This window comes from Rhinatrema bivittatum, chromosome 4 (genome assembly GCF_901001135.1).
Source record: "Rhinatrema bivittatum chromosome 4, aRhiBiv1.1, whole genome shotgun sequence".
Lineage (NCBI taxonomy): Eukaryota > Metazoa > Chordata > Amphibia > Gymnophiona > Rhinatrematidae > Rhinatrema > Rhinatrema bivittatum.
Genome location: NC_042618.1, coordinates 74,301,232 through 74,322,859, shown reverse-complemented (window position 1 = coordinate 74,322,859; position 21,628 = coordinate 74,301,232). Strand labels below are relative to the sequence as shown.

At 41.1% G+C, this 21,628-nt stretch overlaps 1 protein-coding gene across 3 annotated transcripts in view; it reads right to left on the bottom strand.

Annotated features, from left to right (window-relative positions):
* Window positions 1-21,628, bottom strand: part of MAP4K5 (mitogen-activated protein kinase kinase kinase kinase 5) — a 341,354-nt gene that overhangs the window by 163,347 nt on the left and 156,379 nt on the right. For all 3 annotated transcript variants that reach the window (XM_029598355.1, XM_029598353.1, XM_029598354.1), the window contains 3 exons: window positions 19,621-19,752; window positions 19,006-19,068; window positions 4,833-4,914 (listed from right to left, as the gene is read on the bottom strand). In XM_029598355.1, coding sequence (XP_029454215.1) covers window positions 4,833-4,914; window positions 19,006-19,068; window positions 19,621-19,752 — 277 coding nt within the window. The remainder of the gene's footprint in view (window positions 1-4,832; window positions 4,915-19,005; window positions 19,069-19,620; window positions 19,753-21,628) is intronic.

Genomic DNA, 21,628 nt, shown 5'->3' with positions numbered 1-21,628 from the left:
AGACATGAAGCTTTCCAATGAATCAGTATTTTTCTCCTCCCATGAGTCATATGGCACTTGTCCGGAAGGAGAAGCAGGAGTAGACCTCGGTGGAAGTGATGGAATCAATGGTCTAAAGACACCTGAAAGCCCTGGTTGAGGATCAGCGACAGGTTTCTGTCCAGGAACATCCCCTAGCCCTGCAGGTTTAGCAGGAGTAGGTTTGCGGTGGGATGGCACAGACGAGGGCATCAAATCTATTCATCAGCATTTGGAATAGTCCTAATTCTGGTTGTCCTGGAGCCCCAGGTAATGGCATTGGTGCTGGTCCTATGTCTGGAGATGGCACCGGCATCTGCACCGGTATGGGTGTCTGCATCGGCAGAGGCACCGGCATAGACAATGGTGTCGGCATTGGCATCGATGGTCGATGCTCTTGGAGCGCTTCTAGCACCGCTTGGCGGATAAATCTGCTCAATTCCTCCGTAATAGCTGGTGCAGGCAGAGCAGCTATACGTGGTGGTGGTGGGGGCGTTGTCGGTCCTACCACAGGGCCCTGTGGAGGTTCAATGTCTGGTACCTCGAGAGAAGGTGAACGCCTTGATGTCGAAGGCCTCTGTTTCCTGAAGGCGAGGCCGCCTGGCTGTCGACTTCTCTGGGGATAGTAGAGATTCCGGTATCGAAGGTTGCCGATACCGATGTTTTGACCTATGCTCCGATGCTGATTTGGTCGATGCCACCGATGGGGTTGGTGATAAACAGTCCCCTGAACCTTCCAGACGACGTTTAAGGATTATCCTTTTTGAAGCTCCAGCCAGAGATGACTGAGTGGACGTCGATGGGGAAGGTAAGAGTTGAAGATGGAACAAGTGTTCCATCTTTTCTTGTCGTGCTTTCCGACCTTTAGCGGTCATTTCTGCACATTTCAGGCAGGATGAGACATCATGAGATTGGCCCAAACAAAGTACACACTCGAGGTGCGGATCCGTAATAGACATGGTCCGATCACATTTGGGACATTTTTTAAATCCCGTGGCCATGATAACCTCGACAGCCGATGTATATCTGAAGAAAAAATTCTCAAACTCAAATGAGTCGGAAGGGAATTTATCTACTCACCGGCCAGTGGTAACGAGGGAAACCTCGATTGTGGGAGAGAAAAAATGAATTTTGATCTGATTTTTAGTCAGAATTTGTGTGAGAAATCTCACACAGGCTCTTACTCCGCGATGCCAAAAGCAGCGCGGAAAAACGAAGACTGAAGGGAGACCCCTGTGGCTGAGAATATCATGGCATGCTGGGCATGCTCAGTGTGCCAGTCAAACGTTTCTAGAAACTTTGACAGAAAGTTTTCCGTGATAGGCTCCGTCAGTGACATCACCCATATGTGAGGACTAGCATCCTGCTTGTCCTGGAATAATATCACCATCCTCAATAGAGGCAGGATCGGCGTCATCATCCGTGCCATCTGGATCTCTATCCAGAGGTCCCGCTGCCACTCTAAGGAGTACTCTGGCGCTTAACAGAAGGTCCAGACAAGGTTCCAACCTGCGCCTCTCCTTTAGGAGCATCGGACAGGGCAGATGTCTGCACCTGAAGAAAGGATTGCAATCCCTGGAAAAAATTCTACCCATGAAAAAGTAGAAGTATCCAGACCAAGAGGTACCTGAGGTGTACTCACTGAGCTACCTTCCTATGCTGAGGAACCAGTAGAGGGAATTCCAATATCAGGCACCCCATCTGAACAGTCTTTACCCAGACCTACATCTGGTTGGGAAAAACCAGGCTTAGTGAAATCAGAGGAAGTGAATTCTCCCTGAGCCTCCAAACATTGCTGGCACAAATCAGCGGGCATTTTTGGCTGAGACGCTCAAATATGACAAGCAGTGCAAATAGAAAGACTCTTAGGCTTCATAGGTACAGATGCCATTATGGCCGACAGTGTGCTGAGCTGCAGCCAGAGGCGAGCATTAAGCTGTTTTACTTTTTTTATGCATGCTCAACCTAGGCACCCAAAAATTATGCATCCACCATTCAGGGGCACACACCTAGGCGTCTAAAAAAATAAATGTATAAAAAACGTAAGCGCACTTACCACTTAACATGGACGCACAGACTACAAGGTCCAACTACAAGGCTCAACTGTGCATCCAAAAACTGGACGCACAACCTGGATACAGCTAGACACACACGCCGAACTGACACTCCTGTATAGAGCAGCCTTAGAAAACGCAAAAAATGCCATTGCGGCTTACCATGCGGCACGCAGCAAAAAGCCTCGGAGTGGGGTCTAGCCTAACAAGGCTGCTCAATCCACTAGGCTGCCAACGTCCCTCGACCTCCGACAGAGAGGGATGAATGTCAGACCGGCGCACTGAGACCAGGGAAGGAGGAAGCCCTGCACAACAAATAACCTCCTAAGTCACTGTATAATCGTATTTATTTATTTATTTAGACTTAGCCAGGTAAGGCTGAGCTGCAGTGAGTACAGAGACTGTCTCCAGCTGCGGGGGGAGAGGGCATGTGCCATCACTGCTGCACTCTGCTTTCTGCACCCGCTGAGCTGCTCAAGCAGCTAAGCCCATGTCGGCTGAAAAATCAGCTAACAGATCAAGGCATTTGAACACCTCAGGAATTCTCAACTGTGGGAGAGACCATTTGGTATCGCAGAAGAGCAGGGCCTATTTATTTCCTTATTTCTCCTTTTCTTTAAAATGAAGCAATCCCAGAGGGGAGATGCACATGCACGTCCACCATCTGCTGGAGACAAAGAATACTGGCAGGTTGATGTCACTGCAAGGGAATATATACTATAATGTCAGTTTGCTCCATCTCCATCTGCTGGTGGAGGTACATAACACATTTGTTCTGGATTCATCTGACTGGTTGCTAAGAAATTAATGATGATCAAAGAGGGGAAGAACAGAGGAGGAAAAGCCAGAGAAAGAGTGTGCACACACATTTAGAAGAAAACTAGATCAAGACTATGGCCATAATAGTGAGTGAGAAAAGTGGAGAGAGTATAGAGGTCATATGAGATTCTTAAGGCAAGAAGATTTGCAGTAAATGTTTCAAAGAGGTCAACATGGAGGTTGAAGTTTCAGAGGATAAGAGAAAGGAAAAGAAGTCCTGGAAAAAGAAAAGCCAGGAGTCAAAGAGGAAGGAGGAGGAGGATTTATTAGGGGGATGATAGATGATTGCCTCCTTATCCTTTTGAGAGGCTAACAGGCAGACAATGTGGATCTCAAAGGAAGAAAAGAAGTGGGCTGAAGGAAGGAAGGAGATGAAACCTGCAGGAGGTGAAAGCAACAAGCCAACACCTCCACCGCAACTAACCGAGCAAGGTGTGAGAGAAAACAGTTGCTTACCTGTAATGGATGTTCTCCATGGACAAAATAATCAGCTACATATGTGTGTGATGCCATCTGACAGCGATGATGTGAAGCATTTCTCAGAAAGCTGTACAAAACTTAGAAAGCTTTTCTTGATATGTGTGGGATTTCCCTCTCTATAACTGCAGGGGACCGGTCATGCTTTAAGCTTGGACTGAGGTGGTGCCATCTGATAACATTTCCCTTGTGTGGCTAATTCTTCCTACTTATTTATGGTGAATAAAAGAATCTGAGACAAAACAGCAACTAAGGCAGACACTTCAGAGGAAAACCAGATCTGTCAGAGCAAGATGACGGGAAAGAAATGAAGATGACATGAATGACGGCAAGATTAGAAACTGAGCATGCATTCCATAGGGAAACAAGAGGAAGGAAGTAGAGGAAGAGGGATAAAATTGGCACTGTGTGGGGAAAAAGGGAGCCTTGGATCAGCTGGTGACATTTTGGGGCAGAGGCTGGGGGTGGAGCAGAGTTTGTGATGTTTGGGGAGTGGGGGAAAGGGGGAAAGGGGGAAAGGGTGTGTTTTTAAGGATTTGGGGACTAGCTGGTCTTTATAGCAGGGCTTCCCAAATCTGTCCTGGGGACCCCACAGCCAGTCGTGTTTTCAGGATTTCCAAAATGCATATGTATGAAATATATTTGCATATACAGAGTTCTTGATATGCAAATTATCTCATGCATATTCATTGTGGATATCCTGAAAACACAACTGGCTGTGGAGTCCTCAGGATAGGTCTGGGAAGCTCTGCTTTATAGGGATTGCAGCTCAAGGGGGCTAGAAAAGCAGATGTTACTACTGCAGGTAAAATCCATATGTTCTCAACCGCGGGATTGCAGGATTTAATAAACTGTGGGAAATAACCTGTGAAAAATGATGGGAAAGTATGCAAAAACTGAAGATTGTAGGTAGATAGTGTGTTCCTTCGCATTTAAGGATGCAGAACTGTTTTCTCTAACTCAAGTCAGCCAAATTTAAATGCCCATCAATTTCCTCCTGCTCATTTGTACTTCCAGGTCAGTTGGAATTAGGGCTGTGATATGGCACCATGAGCCTTCATGTGCAGCTATCAGGGGATTTTTCTCCTATTTTATATCCTGTTCCACACCCACTGCAGTGATGGTCCTGGGCCACAGGCCATGCATCAGAGCTCCTACCAGAATCCAAACAGCCCCCTGGGTGTCAATTTTTGTTAAAATATTTCACAATTTCCCAAAGGACCATGTTATGCATTTCACCTTCATTTAGCCCCAACTACTCCCTCAAAAATAAAAATAAAAAAAATAAGACCCCTCTTCCCAGGAAAAACATTAAAAATCTGTTTCCCAGGTTTACAGTTCCTTATTATTGGACATCAGATAAACTTTATGAAAGCATAAAAATCTTTGTGAAGTTCATTATAATTGGTGGTACGTTTAATACTGATTACTATTTTCAGTATATTTTCTGAATTAAACACTTACAGTTAGAAGTCTTTCTGCTGTTGGTCTCTTCTTTGGATTTTTTGTTAATGCTACTTTCACAAAATTATGAAATGTTGGTGTCCTTTAAAAAAAAAAAAGAAAGACCAAAAGAAATATCTGAATGTTCTAGCCATGCTACTTTCTGTAATGCTCTTCCTCCCAGCCAAGGAAGAAACTGTTTGTACTACTACATGTATTAAATATACACAAACTACAATATTCCATCACAGCTTTAAGAACTTAACATAAATTGCAATACCGGGTCAGATCAAGGGTCCATCAAGCCCAGTATCCTGTTTCCAACAGTGGCCAATCCAGGCTACAAGTACCTGGCAAGTACCCAAACACTAAGCAGATCCCATGCTACTGAAGCCAGTAATAGAGGTGGCTATTCTCTAAGACAACTTGATTAATAGCAGGTTAATGGACTTCTCCTTCAAGAACTTATCCAACTTTCTTTCAGGTGATGCAAAAATATTTTAGGCTATGACCCATTCTTGCTGCAATCAGATAATCTGTTTCTTAAAAAAAAAATCTTAGATATATCTAATATCTTGAACATTAGGAGTTCAAAATCACAATGGTTTACATACATTTTTTTTTATAAAAACATAAGTACATTAGATTTAGTACTATTAAGCTCACTGTGAGAGAGTAAAAGGGGAAGGGAAGTATTTGTGAGCTGTAGTACAATCTATACAAGTGGGACAAACAGATGAGCAACAGGATGGGTACAACAGATAGGACCACATCATAGAAAGAAAATAGAATAAGTTTAAGGCAAACTGATTAACAGATTACATTTAAGAGGGCAATAATCAAAAGGTTTATACTGATAAATGTCTGCTTAGCTTCCTAAAAATATAATCTAATATTGCCCCCCACCATGTGGGTAAAAACACACATACTTTTAACAGTAATGAAGGGGAGGAGGTGGTCAAGGCAGTGAAAGTACATGCCGAGATTTTATTTTTTGGCATACTGTGCAACTGCTTCCCCCGCTATCCCTTTTGCAGACCCGCAGCATACCTCGTTGAGGTCCCATAACACAGGAGGAGGCTTCAATACAAACTAGCCCCACATGAATCTGAAAACTAAAGGTGAGTACAGAGATGAGTTTACGTTACATATGGTGGTGATAAGCACCAAGTGCACCAAGGTGAACCCTGAGTAACTGCTGAGACAAGATTCAGAGAAGTAGAAGGTATTTAAGTTGATTGTTTGGGACAGGAAAAAGGATCAATGGTCTTTCCCTCATACCATAAGGCAAACCTTCTTCATTTAAAACCATAAGACCTTCTAGTAGAATCTTTTGTAAAAGACATCTTCAGACAGATTTACAGAATCAAATACTATCCTCTCAACATCCAGGCTGTGAGGTTAAGATCTGACGTTGGGGTGAAGGAAAGTTCCTTGATACTGCATATAATTTCTTGCCTAGAGTTGGAGAATTCCCCAACTGAACTGGCTCCTTGATAGATAATTCCTGAAGAAGCAGGAACCAAATGTATCCTGGCAAATAGGGGGCTAAGAGAATCACAGTTGCCCAGCCTCTTCTGAGTTTCAGCAGAATCTTTGCTACTTGAGGAACTGAAGGATAAGCATACAAAAGGCCCTTTCCCCAATTTAAAGAGAAGGCGTGTGAAGGTAAGTTTGCTCTGTGACCCTTTCCTTGAACAGAACTGTGGAATCTCTGTTCAGACACACAAACAGATACACCTCAGGTATCTCCCACTTGAGGAATATCTGATTTGCTATTCCTTTATCTAGAGACTACTTGAGTGGTTTCAGTTCCAAACTGAGTTTGTCTGCTAAGACATTTGCTTTCTCTGGCAGATAAGTGACTCTGAGTCATCCCTTAAGAGATGGCTAAGAGGTGGCTCAGTTCTACACTGACAGTCTCCCAAAACAGGAGGTACGATCCTGTTCTTCCCTGCTTATGCCCCTAGAACAGCGGTTCTCAACCAGTGTGTCGCCAAATATGCGCAGGTGTGATGCCACACTTCCCAGTCCCATGCTGACCCAGCTGCTCCCCCTGCCTGGGCTTAAAATGCTGACAGCCTGGGCGGAACGTGGCAGGCTAGCTGGAGTCAGTGGAACCAGCATGGTCTCTTCTTCCCTCTGTGGCCCGGAAAAGGAAGTGATATGCAGTGGCCGCGAGTGTGGGAAGAAGAGCCCATGCTAGTGCGGGCAGCATCGGCCCAAAGAAGAGCAGCATGATCTGAAGAAGAGGAGCAACGTCAGCCCTCGTGGCGGATGGGAGTCCTTTCTTGAGGCCGCGAGGGCTGGAAATGGAGGAGGCTGCTGCCGCCACCGCTAAGGCAGGAAATGGAGGCGGCTGCTGCTGTTCGCTAGTTTGGGGGGGGGGGGGGGGGAAGAGAATGAGAAAGCATGTTTGAGTTTGCGTGAGTGTGTGTGTGTGTGAGAGAGAGAAAGCATGTATGTGAGTGATTGAGAGTAAGTGTGTGATTGAAAACTTGTTTGTGTGAAAGAGTATGTGTGTGATTGAGATCCTTTGTGTGAGAGAGAGCATGAATGTAACTGTATGACTGAGAACCTGTATGTGTAAGAGAGAGATGTGTATGTATGATTAAGAACCTGTCCGTAAAAGTAAGAGAGCATGTATGTCTGTGTGTGATTGAGAGCCGGTGTAGGTGAGAGTGCATGTGAATATGTGACTGAAAGTCTGTGTGTAAGTGAGAGAAAGAGAGCATGTGTGTAAATGTGTGAATGAGAGTGTGTGTGTGAAAGAGAGCATGTAAGTGTGTGATTGAAAGCCTGTGTGTGTAAGTGTGAAAAGACAAGACAGCATGTATGTAAATGTGTGATTAATTGCCCATACAGGTGAGAGAGAAAAAGCATGTGTATATATGTGAGATCGAGAGCCAGTGTGAGAGAGAGCATTTGTGTGTGACAGAAGAGAGAGGAGAAAGTTCCAAGCAAACCATCCCTCCTCCTGCAAATTCAAAATAATCTCAGGGCACCTGGATATCAAACATTCCCAGGTATGTATTATTGGGTCTGTGTGTCGATATTGAAATATTTTATTGGTATCTAGAAATTTTTTATATGAGTTTTTAATTAGATATTCCATTTATCAGCTATTTTGAAATCTGTTCTTTTTGTTAGTACAGTTTTACTGCTATTGATTTTCTATATTTTTTTTCATTCTTTATTTATAGTTTTTGAATTACAAATTTCAAAAATAATTTCAAAGTTTGATGTAATTGAATGAATCAAATTTTGACAATATCCAACCATTATCCATACAAAAAAGAAAATTATATTATATTCAATTTGAAATTCTCAATTTGTATATTCGCAATCTAAATATTTATAGGAAAAATAAGAGTTGAGAGGACAGAAATATCAAATAAGGAGATTATACAAAAGAAATAAGCTAATAGTTAGGGCATTAACATAGTACTACAGCTGGTATATTACATATTTAAGCCTTACTTATTTGGAGGCAATGGGGATGAGGTAACAGGTAACTGGGCCTCCACAAACTGGCGCAACTGTTCTGGCTGAAAAAATATGAACGTTTCCTTCACCTCTTTTTATTACACAACAACAAGGATATCGAAGCAAAAATGAAAATCCTAGCAAGGTAACTCTTTGCCTTAGGGCCAAAAATTCTCTCCTCCTTATCCGAGTAACTCGAGCCAAATCAGGATATATCTTAACTGGTTGCCCATGAAACAATATTGGAAATTTACAAAAATACATTCTCATAAGTTTATTTATATCTTGCGTTGTGATAAATGATACAATTAATGTATTTCTCTCGAAGACGTCTAAACTAGAGTTCTCTAAAAAAAAAACTTGTTAAGTTTGTGGGTATAAAGACAGCAGGAACAGAGGCTCTTTTTGTTAAAAAAAAACAAGAATTTATAGAAGGAATATCTTCATTAGAAAATCGAAGTGCCTCTGTAAAAAATCTCTTTAAAGAAATAAAAGAAGTTTCACCCGCCACATTAGGGATATTTAACATCCTAACATTTAGGTGTCTCATATTATTTTCAATCATCTCGAGGCGCCGAGAGCAGGCTAGCTGATCTTTAACTACTGCAGCATTAAGAGTTTGGAGAGACTTGATATTATTTTCAATCTCCCCAACTCTAATGGAAACCTCATTAGTCTGCTGCTGGATACGAAGAAACTTTTCATGAAAATTTGAAGAAACTTTTCATGAAAATTTGAAGAAACTAAGTCAATTTTTGTTTCGAGTCTGTTTATGGCTGAGCTCAGTCCAGTCACCACATCCCAAATTACATCGAGAGTTACCGTCTCCAGCCTTGTTGTAATGTGCAGCAGTTCATCTGGCTGTCTGGAGGTAGGTTGGTTCCTGGTTCTCTCTCAAGGATGTTTCACCATTCTCCCTCCTCTGCTGTTCTCCCGGCATTCCAATTCCCACTCATACATCGTTTGCTGTTCTCTCCAACACCTGAGGAACTCCTCACCTCCAATACTGCTCCAGAGACAGCCCCCTCCTGCCCTGTCGCTCTAACCATGTCATTGGAGAGCGACTGGGCTGCGTCTCTGTTGGGGCCACAGTGAGCAGGAGGCGGATGTTGGTCTGGGCTTACGGACGCCTCATCCGGGGGAGCTTCCCAGTCTCCTTCCCGGGAACTTCCAGCGGCTTCACCATTTCCCTTTCCTTCCAGCTGGGTCAAAAAGTGGTCAATTTCAAGCTGCATAAGAGGAGGTAAGGGTTCAGTGGGGAAAACCCTTACTTTTCCTTTCCTTTTGGCTGGCATGGTCAGGCAATTCTTAGCAAGGAAGACAAAAGTAGCAGCTCGAACCCTCAGTGAACCTGCTATGTCGCCAACTTGTCCTCTCTAATCATAAAGGTTTTAAATAGAAACCAGGAGATTTTAAATTTCTTGATCTGTTTTGAGAACTGGTGAAGTTTCTCTTTTTCCTTTGTTTTACTGCATATTGTCTCTCTGGTTTGTTGCGGTTTCCAGTTCAGTTTTATCTGCATGTTTCTAGTTATGCTTTATGGTCTCTTTATTCTCAGTTAGGTGAGGGTCAGCACATGTGATTCAGGTGAGGTTTTCTGTTGGCTTGTAGTTTCTGTGTAGGGCTCTATGGCAGCCTGGCTTGGTCCATTTTCCTAATAAGAGGTGTAATGGTGCCTTAAGACCTGGTGTAATATTTTCAGTGTTGCCTTTTCTTAGGTAAGGTGGTTACTGTTTGAGTGCTGGAAATTGGTGCTGTTTTGGTATGGGATGTTTACTATTTATGCAATTTTTGTTCAGAGTACTTATCTATCGTGTCATTCTTAACAATAAAAACAATACCGAACTTTTATTTTTTATTTCCGCCATGAATTGTAAAGAGCAGTGTGTACCACACATGTGAGCATGGTCTGTCAGGTGTGTCATGATGGGAAAAAGGTTGAGAACCACTGCCCTAGAACTTAGCTACCCAACTGTCTGTCTGAATTACATCAATTTTGTTGGCCAACTGATCTCTGATAGTCCTTAGAGTATCCTAAATTTTTCTCTTAGCTCAAGGAAATTTACCTGATGAAGCTTTTCTTGAGGAGACCATAGGCTATAAGTGTAGAGCTTCTTTACATGAGCTCCCCAGCCCAGGTTGAGTGCATTTATGTTCAGGACAATTTGGATAGGAGTAATTTGGAAGTTGCTGCCCCTAAAACTGCCACTAGGATGAGGTTTCCCTGATCTGTTGAGTAATTCGGATGCTATCTCAAATATTTTTAGTGGTCTGGAAACAGAAAAGGCAAAGGAGTAGCTATTTATGTAAAAAATGATGTCCAAGCAACTGAACTGCAAGGGACATGGGGTAGAGAAGCAGCACATTATGGGCCATCCTAAAAACTGATGATGGTGCCATCCATTTTTACTGGTGTGGAATACAGGCCTCCAACTCAAACAGAAGACGTGGACAAAGATCTGGTTGAAGGCATTTGAAAGGTGAGAAAGAAGGGAGAAGTTTTGCTTATTGGAGATTTTAATCTGCCAGATGTAGACTTGAGAATCCCTTCTGCGTAATCTATGAGAAGCTGAGGGATAGTGGATGTCCTTCAAGGGGCTCTCCTCAAGCAAATGTAATAGAACCCACGAGGAAGGGTATGATACTTGACCTGGTGTCCAGGTGGGTGCCCTCCTGAGCACCAGTAATCACCAAATGATATGGTTTGATATCACAAATAGGATACAGAGAAGTCACATGAAGACCAGAGTTTTGAATTTCAAAAACACAGACTGTCAAAAAGGGGATGTATCTGGAGGAAGAACTAGAAGACTGGGAGAAATTGGGTGAGGTGGAGCAACAATGGGCCAAATTAAAAGGAGCTATTACAAAAGCAACAAATCTATATGTTAGAAAATAAAATAAAAGCAAAAGGAAGAAGAAAAGAGCTGGTTCTCAAAAGAGGTGGCTGAAAAGTTAAAGGCAAAAAAAATAGCATTCAAGAAAGATCCCAAAAAGAGGAACACAGGGATGAATACCTGGTGAAATTGAGGGAGACGAAGAAAAAAAAAATCAAGAAAACAAAAAATGAAATGGAAGAAAGGATTGCCAAAGAAGTCAAGTGAGGTGACAAAACATTTTTCAGATGTATCAGAGAAAGAAGGTCAGTCTGAAGTGTATAGTGAAATTGAAAGGTGACAAGGAGCAATGTGTGGTGAGAGATGCAGAGAAAAGGCTGGAAACTACAGACCGGTTAGCCTCACCTCAGTGATGGCAAGAATAATGGAGGCAATGCTGAAGGAAAGGACAGTGAACAATCTACAATCTGGTAGGATGTTGGACCTGAGAAAGCATGGATTCACCAGGGGAAGGTTCTGCCAGACAAATATGATTGATTTTTTGATTTGGTGATTAGAAAATTGGATTGAGGAAAAGCACGAGATGTGATTTACCTGGATTTCAGCAAAGCATAGGAGATTAGAGAACAAAATGAGAAGGTTGGGAATGTGCGCCAAGTTAGTGGCATAGATTGCAAACTGGTTGACTAACAGGAAACAGCATGTAATGAATAAGAATTGGAACTTACTCTGAAAAAACAATGGTTATTAAGCAGAGCTCAACAGGGAATGTTTTTGGAACCAGTTCTGGGACAGATTCTATTTAATATTTTTGTGAGCGACATTGCAGAAGGGATAAAAGGTAAAGATTGCCTATTTACGGATGATACTAAGATCTATTTATTTATTTAGTTTTCTATACCAGTATTCGAAAATCATATTGGTTTACCAGAAAACAAGTACAATAAAATCTACCAGAATAAAATAAAACAGAACATATACATCATACATAAAAATATATAAAACAATGTTCATGGACAATTCAATAAAATAAAGTACAAATAAAAGGCTCAATAAAATAGTAAAACAATAAAATACTAAAAGAAAGCAAAAGAGGAAAAATCAATCTGGGAAGGCTTGCTGAAATAGCTAGGTCTTCAGTTTCTTTTTAAATGCCTATGGGTTTACTTCTGCTCTCAATTCCGTTGGTATGGAGTTCCAAAACTTTGGTCCTGCCAAGGAAAGTGCCTGCTCTCTGACTGTATTTAGATGCGCTAGTTTAGGGGAGGGTATTGATAGTAATCCTTTATTTGATGAGCGCAGATTTCTTTGTGGAGTGTGGAAGTGAAATACAGCATTAAACCATTTGATTTTTTCATTGTATAATGTTTTATGTATTAATGTTAAAATTTTGAACTGTATTCGGAAAGGATTTGGTAACCAGTGAAGTTCTTTCAGAATAGGGGTAATATGACCAAATATTTTTGTGTTTGTGAGAATTCTAGCAGATGTATTTTGCAGGATCTGAAGAGGTCTGGTAGTGGATGCTGGGAGGCCTAGAAATAATGTATTACAGCAGTCAAATTTTGGGAAAAGCAGTGCTTGGAGAACTGTTCTAAAATAACTATGTAAAAGTGGTCTGAGTTTTTTTTAAGTACATGCAGCTTAAAGAAGCTATCTTTAGTTATTGAGGAAATAAAATTTTTAAAATTGAGTTCTGAATCTAAAATTACTCCTAGGTTTTTAGCATGATATTCTACAGCTTGATTACTTTTTAACTCATTAATTTCATGGATAAATTGTTCGTTTAGTTTATTACATAACAGCATTTCTGTTTTGGCTTCATTTAAGCATAGGTTCATATGAGTTAAAACTTGTTTAATGGCGGAGAGATATACGTTCCATACTTTTAATGAAGTTTTAATAGAATCTTTAATTGGGACTACAATCTGAACGTCATCTGCATAGATGTAGTAATTTAGTCCAAGACCAGCTAGTAATTTACATAGTGGTAACATATATATATTAAAAGGTGTTGCGGAAAGGGAGGACCCCCTGAGGAACAACAGTTTCAAGGTCAATTTTTTGTGATTCATATATGCCTAATCTTACTTTATAAGATCTATTTTCTAGGTATGATTTAAACCAGAGGATTGTGTTATCCCTTAATCCAGTTTCAGCTAATCTATTAAGCAATATGTCACAGTTGACTGTGTCAAATGCTGCTGAGATGTCTAACATTATCAGGAGGTAGTTTTGACCACTGTCCAGTCCTCTGAGTACGGTGACGACAAGAGAGACAAGAAGTGTCTCAGTATTGAAAAATTTACGGAAACCAAATTGTGCTGGGTACAGAATATTGTTTTTTTCCAGATGTTCCGTGAGTTGATTCACTATTTTTTCTATAAGTTTTGCTACAAAAGGTAGATTGGAGATGGGTCTGTAATTGGCCAGGTTTGAAGTATCTGAGGTTTTTTTTTTAAGATGGGTTTGACTATAGCACATTTGAGAATCTCAGGAAATTTGCCTTGATCAAGGAAATGTTGATATCAGCAAGAGGTTTAGCAACGTTTGATATTAACTTTAATGCTTTAATAGGAATTGCATCTAATGGATGGGCAGCTGGGTTCATCTTTTTGATTAGAATTTCAATTTCTACAACAGACTGGACACGCCTGAAGGAATAGAGAGATTGAAAAGTGATTTAAAGAAAGCTTGAAGACTGGTTGAGGATTTGGCAGCTGGGATTCAATGCCAAGAAGTTCAGAGTCATGCATCTGGGGTGTGGTAATCCAGAAGAACAGTACGTGATAGTGGTTGAAAGACTAACGTGCACGGACTGACAGAAGGATTTTGGGGTAATAGTATCTGCCGATCTGAAGGCTGAGAGGCATTGTGGCAAAGCAATAGCGAAAGCCAGAAGAATACTGAGATACACTGAGAAAGGAATATCTAGTAAGGAAAAGGAGGTAGGGATGGCCTTGTACAAGTCCTTGGTAAGGCATCACCTGGAGTACTGTGTTCAGACATAGGATGGAGGCAGTCCAAAGAAGGGAGACCAAAATGGTGTGGGGTCTGTATCGGAAGACTTATGAGGAGAGGCTGAATATGTACATCCTGGAAGAGAGGCGGTATGGGGGGGGGGGGGGGGGGGGGGGGAGATATAATACAGACCCTTCAGATACCTGAAAGAATTTAATGATGCACAAACTCTGACCGTTTTTCATTGGAAAGGAAACAGAACTAGGGGGTAACAAAATGAAAATCCTGGGGTGGAAAGACTGAGAACCAACATAAGGAAATATTTTTTCATGGAAAGAGTGGAGGATGCCTGGAATGACCTTCCAGAAGTGGTGAGGATGAAAACAGTAAACAAATTCAAACGGGGATGGGATAAACACTGTGGATCCCTATATGCTTGAGTATAACAAAGAAAAGGGTACATGGGGATAACCTGCACAGAGCTGCAGTTAGTACCCTCAACCAGAAGGCATGGAGGATTACTACTCTTAACAAATTAGCCTTGATGATTTTGACACAATTGCAACATCGTTCTCCGCTATTCTGAAAACAGCCAACGCTGGGCCCAGATTTTATGATTGGGGTACTGATATATTGAAATTGGGGATAAAGCTTCTATGGCTGAGTCCAAAAGCAAAGAACATTGAAACAGCATTGTCTGAATTATCAGGAAGGCTGCCCACCACGCAAAAACGTTGAAGTTTTGTTATGGGTTTGACAGATGCTTGGTTTTTGCTTGCAAATATTACTATCATAAACATAAGACATGGGTGTAACCTGCATGGAGCAGCAGTTACTACCTTTAACAGACACATGGGGGTAACCTGCACGGGGTGGCAGTGGCTGCCATAGGAAGCTTGCTGGGTAGACTGGATGGACCATTTGGTCTTTTTCTGCCGACAATACTATGTTTTGTTAGGTCTAGGATAGGATGGAGTAGTCCTGTCTTTTTTGGGGATCAGGTAATACTTGAAACAAAATCTCTGCCCTCTTTCCTTGGTGGAACAAGTGTTCCAGATCGTAAGCCTTCTGGATACTGTGCATGGTTTACACTTTTTTTTTTTTTTATAAGGGGTACACAGTAAGGGGGTTCTACCACATTCTCATCTGTATCTTCTTAAGGACATCTTGGATGCCTGAGGAGCAGGGGGTGGGGGGTGTTAATGAGGTAAATGACATTCAATAAATTTGTCCTGGACTCAGTCTTCTTCTCTAAACCAAATGTAATGGCTTCTGTTATTTCATTTACAAAGTCAGCACAAGAGAGGTACTCTGGTAGAAACTGACTTCTTTCCTGAGGAGGAGTTTGAAGGTAGACTTGTCTACTACCCCTGGTCAGAGTAGTCTTCAAATACAAAATTGTAACCCCAGGAGTGCTCAGATTCTTAATCAGTATCTTTCAATATCAGAAGTTGTCAGAGTCTGTTCCTGGTTAGCCAAAACCTCAGAGGGAGCTTCTTGATCAGTAGGGATCTAGACACCAGTATAATTTGGAGCCTCATTAAAGCTTCCTCTTCTGATATACTGGAAACAGATACTGGTGCAGCTGGTTATGACATCGATATAATATCTCCAGGTGCTCTTCAGAGTCTACAGGATTGGATGTAATTCCATTTGCATCACTGTTGATGCCCCAGTACTTGTAAGATGGTGGTCCAACACCTCTTGGATCCTTGTCTCCAAATGCTCCTCAAATACTGCCTCTGCTAATAGAACATGGGGTGCAGGAGGAGAAGAAACAATCTCCTGGATCACAGAATACTTGTATATACTAAGTATTCATGGTATGCAAATTTATCTCATACATATTCATTGTGGATATCCTGAAAACTTGACTGGCTGTGGGGTCCCCAGGACAAGTTTGGGAAGCCCTGCTTGAGAGAGAGAGAGAGAGGAGCCCTCTGTGGGAATGCTTGGGAAGAAATATGGCTGCTACTACAATTTCCTTGCTCTCCACACCATGTATCAACAGAATAGACATCAATGCTTCTTCACATTTGCTCGATACTCTGCATAGGAGTATCAAGCAAAGGTAATGCAGATATCGATGCAGATACTGAAGCAGAATCCTTCACTATCATCAGATGGGAGAAGCTAGAGGATGCTTAATACCCCTGGGTTAAATTGGTGCTCGACATGAAAAACAAGCAATGCTTCTCAATGTTGCTGCACCATCAACTTCTGCTACAGTTCCAGGACACTTTGCGACCAATGCCACCTATGTCAATGCAGGGAGATCAGATTTCTTCGAATAGAAGAGCATCTCCAAGCACTCTTGCCTATTATGAAGACTTCTGGGAGATATCTTCTGACAGTGCTGCAACCAGAGATATTGTGCCTAGCATACAGATACAGCAGACAAATTGTGGGAGTTATGTGGCAGCATTGTGTGCACAACTTGAAGCTGCTGGCCACCTTCTCCTTCTGGAACTTAGCTGAAACATGGTTGAAGCGAAATTAAAATCCTCAATTTTTGGAAAAACAAAGCTGATCAATGCAAAAACGTAGCTGCAAAAAAAGTACTTAAAATACTGATAAAAAAATCCTACCTAAGGGAACTAAAGTGGAAAAATTTAAGAGAACCGAGAAAGGCTTCAGCAAAAAAACCTTTTTTTTTTTTTACACACTGTTACTGACCGAAACCACTAAAGGTGAAAACAGAACCACTGGCTCCATGGAAAAAGACAAAATGAGGGGGGCCCTCCTCCATGTAATAACCATGTCACAGGACATCCCTACAATGCTCAGGTATGTCAGAAAGCTCCAGAGTAACTGCTCTGACCCAGGCTCTATCTGACAAAATCACCCATATGCAGGAACTGCATATTCTGTTTGTCCTTGGAGAAACAGGAAATACACATTTGTGCCATGCTTCTAGTATAACCTGAATTAGATTTTTTTGGTTGGAATAGACTGAAGCAGTACATAGTATGGATAATAAGTAGATATTTAAAATATTCTGGCTTTTTGGTCCATCTAGTCCAAAGGAATTACAAAACTAACATTTTGGCATACAAGTTAAAAGGAATGCAGAATCCAGAATGGAGGAAGAGAAACAAATATGATGGCGCAGATATCCAAAGGCATTTATCCATATCACTTCAGGTGGAACTGAGATAGCCAAATAATTTAAATCAACATTCGCCATTCGCACAGTGATCCTGGCTACTACTAGCATTGCTTTGAGTTAAAGTTAAAAGCCATTCAGGTAAATGTACCTGGATAACTTTGAAGCTTAATTGGCAATATTCAAACATAGTCAGTTCAGTTTCAAAGTTACCTGGATAGGTTTACCCAAGTAACAGAGGATATTAATGTTAAAAGACTGCTTTTAGTTCCAAGACAGTTTTATCATGAAAAATAAGAGCATTTGCTGATAAATATTTAACAAGCATTTGTGTGCATAGAAGAAAAAAAAGCACTAAGAAGAGCACGAACTATCTGAGTTTCGGGCTGAAAGCACACGAAATGTGCTTCTCTCCCACATTTGACATCAATAAGTTGCCTGTAAGGCTTGCTTGCATTGTAAGGTCCTCTTTTAAATAAGTGTTGCATTTAGAATAAGAAAGTCATTGACTGAGTACTGCAATCATCAGTCTATTCATAACAAAAATGCTATGCTCCATTTTGATTTGTGAAGCAGTCGTCCCTTGTTTCACTCTGAAGTGCTCTTTAATATCCTCTCTGGCTATCACAAGTTATCATATCCTTTAACAATGCCCCCTCCTGAGCCACGTTTCTTGCATGACTCGCTGAAATTTTCATTAACACCTTCTCACAAAAATTGACTTCAAATGGTTTCAATCTATTGAAACAAAAGGACAGGGTCAGAAATGTCATGCTCTGCTGAATTTCTATTTAAAAATTAGGTCAATTTTCAAAGCCAGGAAAAACTAGCTGTCTGAAACTACACTCTCTCAATCTGCCTAAAAGCATGTGAGGTCTTTCATAGCATGTATACTTTCAGCCGCACAGCAAGGAGGAGTTCCCATGTGTGTGTTTATTTATGAGAGAAAAACATGGGAAGATTGTAATTTCAAATCTATATGTTTATTTTATTTATATTTATATTCTGCTTATAGTGAAAAATATGCTAAGCAGATTACAGAATAAAACAGCATTACATAGATTACAATAAAATTATAAATACATAATATACAATAAATGGATTAAAAAAATAAACATGCCAACATCTGTACAATTACAACAAATGGAGTTCGGAATGCTCTTTAACTTCTTTCGAAAATAAACAATGTCATCTATAGCCCATACCGAATCAGGGAGGGCATTCTATAAAATGGGTCCCCGCCGATCCATTTTAACTGAGAGGACCTGGAGTAGAGACTTATTTTGGGCTCGCAAATCTTGTGTTGGCTCATAATGGATAAATACATTGGTCAAATAGGCCCACTGTCAAATAGGATGGGCCATCACATTTTAATACCTTAAAATTCATCATGAGATTTTTAAATTCTGTATGTTATTTGCCATTGAAATTTCACTCAAATAAAAATCAGGTGCAAAGTCCATGGCTACAATATTCAAAGGGAAAGTATAGGCATACCTTCCCTTTGAAAATTTGGTACAAGGTCTGCAACTTTGCATCTAGGTAGGGAATTTGAAAATTGCCCCTTGCAGTTGCATGACATTTTCAGCTAAACATAAGTACTCTAAATATCCAGATATAGCAGATGTGAGAGCTATAACACCACCTTAATTAACTCCTAGGAAATCAATCATAGCTGATGAAACCTTTTTTTTGAAAGGTTAATTCCAGTCAAATTTTGTCAGTGCACTCAGTTCCTCTAGTCATTAATACTTGTCTTTCATGGTAAGAATATCATTACGCATCATAAAATAAGCAGACTTACCATTTTGTTTTTTCCTTTAACTTTGGAGGTTGAAAATTGCTTTTTGACATTAGAAACAAGGCTCTAAAACATAAGATACATCATATGTAAATACCATATTCTTTATTCTAGCATAATCTACTGCATTTTACTTTTAGTACACAAGTATTGTACTTAGCAACCAAAAAGTATTTTAAAATGTGAAAAGTTATTAAGCACCTCCCATCACTATTAAACAATCACTACTGAGAAGCTGAAGAAAATATCAGTAGCCTACAATCAGTGTCATATACCTGAGCAAAGACTGTAAGCAAACCAATATCCAAAGATCACGTGACCCTTGGAACACATACGCAATGAAGTATAAAATCAGGTTGCAAATAAAAATTTTGACAATTCTATACTATGGAGACAGAGAGTGGGGCCCATACAGTACATAGGAAAAAGGGTAGCCTCAGATAACCTGTATTTTTCCTCTAAGACCAACACCTTTTCTTCTCACTATTTCTACCAATAAAATCCTCTTTACATCCTGACTGTGGTACTCTGCTATTTGTTTGTACCAAATGTTAGGGCCTTCAAATGTTAATTTCTCTCCCAACATATACAAAGCACAAAATTGGGCAAACAACAAACCTCATTGGATGAAGATCAAACATAGGTGGCTGCAGTTCTCCAAGTTCAATTGCTGTAATACCCACTGCCCAGATATCACAAAGTTGGTTGTAGCCACCATTCTTTTCTACTGCTGCCACTTCTGGGGCCATCCTTAAAATAAAAAAAAAGACATTTTATACAGCATCTACTACACATATACCACACACTGCTTTCTAGAATATAACTCAAGTCAAGTCACATTTTCACGTTAACCTGTATTGTTTTTAGTTTTAGATGAAGAATTTTTAAAATAGTTTGATATCTGTTTTGTTAAGTTTGATGTAGGTTGTGTCTTCATGGGATGTTACTATGTTTGTTTTATTGTAACTCGCCTAGAGTGCTATGGGTGAAAGGTAAGAAATAAATGTGAATAATTAAATAAATCATGATTACATTTGCATGTAATCTCTAAATTTTGAGAAAGATGCAATGTACCGTATATGTACAACAGCACCATTTGGTATAGTGCCACTAACATTAAGACTTATTTTCATTATAAATCTTTCCTACTGGATTAATCATATATCTGCCGTTTTATCACATCAGGCTATGGAGCACACATACAGATAAAATTCCTCAACTGCTCTTCTAGTGTTGCTTGTGTATATTTTTAAATTTTTTTTTTATTGAAACCAAAGTGATCAATACAAGAAGCAAAAGGCAAAAACCCCCACAACAATGTGGAACACACAATATAAAGTGATCATAAAAGAAGCAGAGTCAAGCTCAGAACAATACAAATAGGTCTTATCCCCTTGGAAAAGCACAGCTGCTCACCTTAAAAGGTTTTCTCCAAGGACAGCAGGATATCAGTCCTCACACATGGGTGATATCATCCACTGGAGCCCAGCACAGAACTTTGATCTCAAACAGGCCGATTCAGTAAAGTCCACAGCCACTCGCCTGTACGCGCGATTCTGTATTTAAATGAGGCCCAGCGGTAGAAACAGTCAAAAGGAGGCCCTAGGGACACTAGCGCGTCCCTAGGGCCTCCTTTTGGCCCGGAGCGGCGGCTATCATTGGGTTTGACAGACGACGCTCAATTTTGCTGGCCTCGGTTCTCGAGCCCGCTGACAGCCACGGGCTTGGAAACCGGACGCTGGCAAAATTGAGCATCTGGTTTTTGACCCGACAGCCACGGGCCGACTTCAAATTTTTTTTTACCCTTCGGGACCTCTGACTTAATATTGTCATGATATTAAGTCTGAGGGTGCACTTTCCCGGTGCCCGAAGAAATTAGCGCCTACCTTTGGGTAGGCGCTAATTTCTGAAAGCAAAATGTGTGGCTTGGCTGTACATTTTGCTTTGTGAATCGCGCGGGAATACCTAATAGGGCTATCAACATGCATTTGCATGTTGAGGGCGCTATTAGGTTCGGCGGGTTGGACGCGCGTTTTCGGCCCCTTACTGAATAAGGGGCAAGGGAAAACGCGTGTCCAATGGCGGGTTAACAGTGTACTCCGTCGGAGCGCACTGTACTGTATCGGCCCAAAAGTTTCTAGAGCTTTCAGCATACTCTACTGAGCATGTGTGTAGCCGTAGTCACCTTCCTGCCCCTTAGGCAGAGCCCCTCAAGTCCATGATCTAGCTAACACATGGAGAAACCAACTCCCAGGGGTGGAAGGAGGGAATTCTGAGAACTGATATCCTGTCCCCTGAGAACACCTGTGTGAAAGGCAATCCTCACATATGGTTGAATCCCAAGCTACAGGCTGCCCAAAAATAAGAAAAAAGTGGGGAAACCCCACAGTATGGAAGGCACTACCCTTCCCCTACTGTTTTGTGAGGCAGCCAATTCATATTGGGCTCTAGGAAGGAAAAGAGTTGGGTGCTACACCACAAATAGACTCATAGGATAGACCGAGACAAAAACCCCGATGTACAGCATAGACGCCTAAGGCAGGGATGTGATGTGAACTCGGGGCGAGAAGCCCACTTTGCTGCACAAAAAGTAAAGCAGTCAGATTCTTACTGCTAATTCTGACAA